The 7,832-nt window shown below is 38.3% G+C and overlaps 1 protein-coding gene across 1 annotated transcript in view; it reads right to left on the bottom strand.

Moving 5' to 3' along the window:
- Positions 1–3,618: 3,618 nt before the first annotated feature.
- The window catches only part of LOC139690898 (spermatogenesis-associated protein 20), a 441,994-nt gene continuing 437,780 nt past the window's right edge, over positions 3,619–7,832 (bottom strand). Inside the window, exon 13 of the mRNA XM_071588518.1 lies at positions 3,619–5,816. Coding sequence (XP_071444619.1) covers positions 5,481–5,816 — 336 coding nt within the window. The 3' untranslated portion in view covers positions 3,619–5,480. The remainder of the gene's footprint in view (positions 5,817–7,832) is intronic.

The following is a 7,832-nucleotide window of genomic DNA, read 5'->3' as shown; positions in this document are numbered from 1 at the left end:
TCCCCGTCACTTCGGGTCTATTTGTAGAATTGGGTTCCCCCGAACGGAATTAAAGTCGGATGAATGCGTCTTGGTCTCTTTCAGTCGTTTGCACGCAGCGGGGTACTTTTTCACATGATTTCGCATTGTGGCGAAAAGGATGGAATTTACTAAAACATCTTATAAGTAATAATGGGATCTTGTGCGAAACGAATACTAAAACAAACTTTTATCGCTTAATTGGCTTTAAAATTTAAGATAATTTTTTTACAATTAATATATCATTATATTTTGTAACAACCCACAGTGACGCTCGAGCTATAAATATAGGTAGTACTGGATAGAGTAATTTTTTCCTTATATTCATTATTTCTAATACCCAACCGTGGTCATAAAATGAAAATACATCTAATGAATCAATGAAATAGTCCGAATAATAGAAATTTCGACAACCAAGTAAGCTGGATTGATGATGAATATAAGTAATCAAGTTTATATATGAAAAAATGGAAAGTCCGGGAGCATTTACCACTTGAAACACTCTTTTTCCTCGACTTTCATAGTCGATGATACTAAAATTATGAGTACTTTACGCTTATTTCAAAATGAAACATTATGTGAAGCCATTGATTACATTTCCATGGTTAGTGCTGCTAACTGAACAGTAAGAGCACTTTAAAAGCAAAAATTTATATGCCTCTAGAACGCCATCATTCGAGTCGAGCGAGGGTCGAATACGCATTTACAAGGGTGCTCCAAAGCAGCGAATCAATTATGATGTGTATACTGAATAATTTAACAAGTAGACGGATAGATAAAATTGGCACAACACTAGAGGGGAGGGAGGTGCATCCTTGAGAACTTGGGGAATACAATGTTTTCCTAAAAATTGTGTGACTCATGGGTGCTCTCCAATATCAGGAATGATGATAAGGCAAAGCTATTGGGAAAGTCTGGAGTTATTTACCTACTTTTAAATAAATTTTTTTAATTTAATTTTTCACATTTTAAATTAACGTAGGTAAATAAAACCAGCAGCAGCAGTTGGAAAGAACTATTTAATTTTGAGTGCAAAATTTATTCTTGGAAATTTCAGATTAAATGTGATTATGATGGAATGGTTTACATTGGAATTTCAACAGGAACAATGACAAATAGAACTACCAAAAACTTCTAATTAGCTAACGTCGAATCAACAAAGTTCACTGAATAAGTCACTATCTCGTTAGATATGGTTGTTTAGATGCTACCCAATAATTGAAATATATATTAAGGTCACTTTGCGAATTTACGTAGCACATTTTAAAATTTTACTACATTTAAAACTGGAAATAAAGTTAACAAAGTTAATAAAGTAAACTATCGCTCCTCTTTTTATACCGTTCGCAGTTTATGATATTATCATATTTGTTAGACCTACTTCATTGTTTTTTCTTTTTAATTCATATAAATCATGAAATTTACCATCGGAATTGACAACGACGCTCACATATAAAATAGGCTTAGTTCGTCCAAAATTCTCGTGTTGCATATTAGTTATACATGTACATCCCTGACAATTAGTTATACTTTGGTAAGCTTAACTCACAGTTATAGTCGAGGCAAAGGCCGTTCAAGTTTTGATCATGCTCTACTGCATGGTGTACAATATATGTATATTAAAATACATGTACAAAGGAACTAGGTAATTATCTAGCCGGAAATTTTTATTTACTGCGATTAGAATCCTGCGCGCTTGCTGACTTATCTTTCATAGCAACAACGGACTGTGAAAATGGCTTACGGTTGCTTGGAGAATTTAACACAAGTATCGATAGCAAGTTCTTTTGGATAGCATTATATCAATATCTCTCATATAACGAAGGGTGTACCCAACTTCACTCTTCTTTGGTGCCATTGAACCAGAATGTATTACGTAACAACTATACGACGAATCAAAAGGAACATTTACTGCATTGCAGAAGAAGCACTTATCACAACGAAAAGTTAAAGAGAACACCACTTATTCACCCAATTTTCCAACGCCACTAAGTTGAGCTAAGAGTTCACCCACTTCCGCCATAATTCAGCTGGTGAGGGAACGAAGAGGGGAGAGAGATGGAGAGGCGTAAGGAAGGAGTTCTCAGAAAAGGAGGAATACGCTAAGAGTGGTGCTGGCGATTAGCAAAAGTTAGCGAGGAACGGATGTTATGCAACGTGCCAGGGGGAAAGATTACACGCGCCGTCGTCGCTGGGAACACACGCAGTGTGAAAGGCCTTCAAGAGCGTTGCTTCCACTCGGCAGGTATGGGCAACTCCACGCGTCACACCGGAATAACTTCCGAGCCAACTCACCTCAAGTTTTCCAACATTGGAAGACCGACCACATCTCCCGGCAACAATTGTTCCATCACTTTTACGCATTCGCCTCCTCGAGATTCCCCCGAGCAGTCGCTCGATACTGTCACAAGTCCCTCCCGAGACATCAGGTGCGGGTCCGAGCATTTCGTGACGCGAGGGGAAGACTCGCCCAAGTATCGACGTCGGCAAGGAAGCGTGGTCGCCGACGTTTGCGAATATGAACTCTGTTCTCTAATATAAGGCCACACTTGAAACACGTGGCAAGTAATTAGGAGAAATTATTTATTGAGCTATTGGAAATGCTATGAAGAAAATGCGATAGGTTTGTTGCCAGGAATAACAAGTAATCGTGAGGGGAACGTCGAATGAATCAGGATGAAGGCCCTATATCACGAAGAGAAAAAGAAAGATTGAGAATATGATTAGAGTCCAGAACCGAGTTTACCGGTAACACCGAAGAAATTATTATGACTCCAATTTACATTAACAGATTCGGACCACCAGGATAAAATCAGAGACAAGCTCTTCACAGATTCAACTACTCGTTCTTCCCTCGCACGATATTTATTCATAAGAAAATCATATGTAGCACTTAATTAAAAAAGTAATATTTAAAACTTTATTCCAACACATCCATGATTGCATTCAGCAGCTAGGCTTGCAATGTGTATTTTTCTTTAAGCAAGTTCAAATATATCCCCAGATTTATGTATACATGAGTACACGAAAGCCTGGTATCCTGAAAACTTCCGCTAAATGCGGCTTGGGAAATATTATAAAGATATTATTCCCAACACAATTCTAAAATGAATGAATAAATGCCATGCAACGTATCTATGGCTACCTAAAAAAATCTTATACTACAAACAGCATTACTTTTCATAGCTTTAATTACAATTCAAAGAAGTGAGTTAAAAAGTCAAATACACTTCATTCAAACCTCCCTTCTCAAGAATATCTCAGCATTAGTCAAACTTGATCAAATATAGCTGACCTTTTTCCCGTTGCTACATTGTAAGCTATATTAAGATGGGTATCTTGTACAGCATTCAGTTTCTATTGTATTTCAACCTTAAGTTCATTTAACCGCAGATCAATTTCATTGATGAAATTGGTACCACTAATTATTTTTCAGGAAACTTGCTTTCATAACCGTAAGAGAACAAGCCCACCACCAATGAACAATATTAAATTTATTCTGCTAGGAAAAACGTCTTCCGACTCTACATTAATAAAAAAACAATATTAAATTTATAAATGCTAGGGAAATTGAACGTGCGGATAGGTGGAAGCAGCATATTCTCAGCAAAAAATATTTACTTTTATTCTTCTTCAAGTTACAGTTTAACATAATGCGGACGCAGGACAATGAAGAACAGGACAGAAAAATGTATTTGCACACATTATTTTTTTAATTAAATTAACCCACACTTCCGAAAATCGATGAAAGGGAATCGTTTCTTCCAGTCACCTACGTATAAGGAAATCCCATCACCAGAGATGAAAAAAAATCAAGGGAAGAAAACTCATATTTATTCCTCGAAGAAACCCAATTATAAGTATTTTGAAACGAAACGCGACGAAGGGGCTTTGCCCTCAGAAGGAAAGACAGCCGTTCCCATGGTGATCACAGATATTTGCTTGGTGTTGAGGCTCCATGTGGATTGAACGTGCAATGGGGAAATAAAAATAATGGTAATTAGAGCTTGAGGGAATGGCCATCAGGTAACAAAATTCACAACACAAATATTTATATCTATACATAATTCACAACGTGAGCGGTAAACGTCTATTCAATTTTTTCCCTGCCACTTTATACATTTTGGTGAACGTGCACATGGGATTAGTTATATAATCATAAGCGGTCAATTACAAATAAATATGCAGAGAATTGCAGATGATAAACAGGGTTCAACAGACAGATCTTCATTTACTTAAAAGAAACTATTTTATAAGGCGCGCACTAAAATACTAGTCAAATACTAAACAATTCGAGATACATGTGAGAAGAGGTGAGACTAGCTGCCCGAGAAATACAACGAGGATTGCACAACGCATCATCAATAAAAAATGTCTGTAACAATTGATTTCACAAGAAGCACATTTCGATTTCATCTCATAGTACTCCTCCGTTTTCTAGAGCTGAATACCTAAGGTGACTCTTGAAAATATCTTTGAGTCTCAAAGTTATAGCCAAGAGTCGCAATCCCTTAAACAGGAAACATTCCGTCTAAAATTGGAGCTAAACTTTCAAAATTTCATTTTAGGGTTTTATTTCTTAGCAGCGTTTCTCTGAGAGCTACAATTGAAATATCGCGTTCGGGAATGAAATAATTGGAGGTACCACTAAAATTTCTACGTGAAAAAACTAACAAGGTCACAGAAAGGCAGATTACTCGCAGGAAAAATATATGACTCCTGCAAGTAAAAGGCTTGCGCGACGTAGGAAGTCAGGCAACATTTTTAAAAACTTTCCGCCTCGCGGATGATAACCAGATTCTTCTCATAAACTACAACTTAATCCAGAGTAGTCCAAGATTGTGCGGGAACAATTAGCACATGCACCCCTTTCTACGAGGGCAACACCGGGCAATAAATCAGATCAATCCCACTAAAAAAATAACACCAGATCGTTATACGAATCCTTAAAGAGCTCTTATCACAAATCTTATTAAAAAATAACGAATATTTGCATTTCAATAAAATTATTGCCAGATCAATCAGAAAACACTTTACCAATAAGGCATGGCATATATGAGCGCGCAAACAATCATCGCGCCCGAGTCTGGCGCGAACTCCTTTTGATTACACGGGAGAAATCTGTAAGATGCAGAGACAAAAGTTATTCAAGCATCGGCGAACTCGGGACAAAACAGCTTCATTCGAATATATAATTAAAACTACATCGAAAATACGGCGGACGTTAAAGAAAAAAAATACAGACGAACACAGGATCTTGAAACGTAGATGCCAAACAGGTTGTTTTACAGCTTGTTTAACGATAAATACTACATATAATCAGCATTCACTTAAGCTTACACTTATATATGGGAGAATAACTATCGAAGTCGCGCAGACCATTTAAAATAGAACGGAGGGATGGAGGGTGGAGAGAGGCAACGATGGGGTCCGGCTGCGTCATGAGGGTGGGCCCTTCCCCATTAGACCTTCGGGGGCCTCAGGGACATCCCGGCTTCGAGGCCCACCGCCATGGCGGCGCTCTTCACGTCTGGGGACTCGAGGAGACTGACGAGGGCCTTGATGCTGGTGACGGGTAGAGAGCACACGTGCTGGCGGCACACGTATGCCGCCGCCTTCCCGTTGAGCGCCCTCATCCTCTTGACGGCGTCATTACGCGATTGCAGCAGCCCGCCCTCAGGGTTGTCCTTCGGACCGTCCGCCACGGCCATCACCCGCCCCGCCACCAGCTTCGTCTGGGCCGCCTTCAGGAGGGCGGCTGCACCTTCCGGGTCCTCGTTGTAACCAGCCACGTAGACCTAAAAAGAGACGAGGAGAAGAGGTTAGAGACGCACATTTTTCACCGTCGGCTGCGAACGCTATCATCTCCCGACGCGATTCTATGCGGAGAATCCGAAATTGATACAACGTCGCGAATGAGAATTGAATCTTACAGTGGATAGAAAAGCAAATACAGCGAGCAAAAAAAATTGTTTCCTCTCCATATAATGTTTACAGAAATGCTACAGAACCTATCGAAGTACATAATATTAAAATAATTAGTTTTTTATTTATAAAAGTAATAGCAATGATTACTTCCACAAAATACAAAAGCACTGAGTAAGAAGTTTTTAATTTGTAAGGGCAATCCAAAGAAACCATAACAGTGACTAACAATAATCTTTATATCTAACGTCGAAAAATATACAAGTGTTCTATGTAGATGTAAACAAAACTCCTTGGTCCATAAAAAGATTCTGTCTGTACCTGAATGCACATGACACCAACAAAACTTTCAATTTTTTTAGCACATTTCAATTTTTAAAAATGCAGCTTATTTAACGCAACAATCGGCATTCTCGTCATGCGTTTTTGTAATTCGAGTCACGATATGAGTGATACATTTCCAGACGTGCTCCAAAGTGTTAATTTAGATTCGTAAAACTGAGTCCATGATTCACTTACTTTCGAAAGCTGATTTCCGCGTAATTTGTCCGCCCATAAATATTTTCCCTGGTTACCACGACACAACATCAACAAGTGCCGGGCGCGCTGATAATATGGGCAATGCATAGAAGGAGGGAATTGGGAGGGATTTGAAAGATAAGTATTCAGAGCATATATTTTCTTTCACATATTACGAAACCGCATCGGCCATGGGTAAAATTGAAGTAAGAGGTAGCACCATCCATTCAGCCGAGGATAAAGCTTACATTTGGACAGAGAAACTGACGTCATTCCACATTCACTTTCACATCAACGACTCAAATTGTTCACCGCATTAGCAATATAAACAAACTCAAAATAGGGGTAATCAGCCATGATATAGTAATATGTTTATTTCAGATAAAAAATATTATAAATAAATATACACTTAAAATAAAATAAATAAATTTCCATAGATTCCGACTGAAATCTAGGGGACGCAAAATCAAAAAATGAGAGCAGAATATTAACTTCGATCTCATTACGTCGTTATTTCTATAACATCCACACCTATCTTTAATTTTTGTTTCCCTCACGCCAGGATACGACCGCTCAAAATATTCACCCTGATTGAAACATTAAATGGCTCGGGACAGTATCGTAAGAGTTTATCTTAGAAAACAGAACTATGAAAAGAAATTATTTTATTCGCCAGAATTATATAACATTTACTTGATTATCAAACAACGTCAGTCAGCAAAATAGTGTTAAATGCGCTAAGAAAATGTTAAAAATAGTTTTATGGCCCATAACTCATACATAATCAACTCAAAACATTGTTATTATTACGAAAATATTAGATTTTATACCCAAATTTTTATGCATCCTTTCACTCATGTACCTGAGAACTGAAATAAAACCGTCTTTACAAAATTAGCAATCTCTTTCATTGCTCGCAAATAATTGTATTGCGACTGTCTTGAACTGCATTGGAATACACGGAATAAAATTAGCCTTAAGACTAATTTTAAAAATAACTTTCATCACCGACTTAAGGGCCAATTAAAAAGCTAAATAACGGTAGCAGACGAAATCAAACCGTGATGACAGAAAGGGATGAAGTTCCAGGAAATTCTGACAGGGTGTATATTCTCACAAACTCGCTCATCCTCTCCATTTTAAGGGTACAAAATGTCTATCTCTGCCTGTGGACGCTAAAAAAAAGAGCCGGGTAGAACCCAACGAGGGCGCGAGTGGTAATTGCTGGGAGCCAAAACTCGGCCAGAGCTTCAGAGGATGACCAGTGGGGTGGTCGGGGAGATACTAGGTTAAAAAAAAGGAACGGCATGGAGAGGCGATAACCACGCACCGACCAGTCCCCACAGAGACTTCCTTCACTTTTGGCAAAC

Source organism: Hetaerina americana, unplaced genomic scaffold, assembly GCF_022747635.1.
Source record: "Hetaerina americana unplaced genomic scaffold, ioHetAmer1.1.p SCAF_3, whole genome shotgun sequence".
NCBI lineage: Eukaryota > Metazoa > Arthropoda > Insecta > Odonata > Calopterygidae > Hetaerina > Hetaerina americana.
The sequence above is the reverse complement of the archived record's forward strand: the minus strand, read 5'-3'. Positions and strand labels throughout refer to the sequence as shown.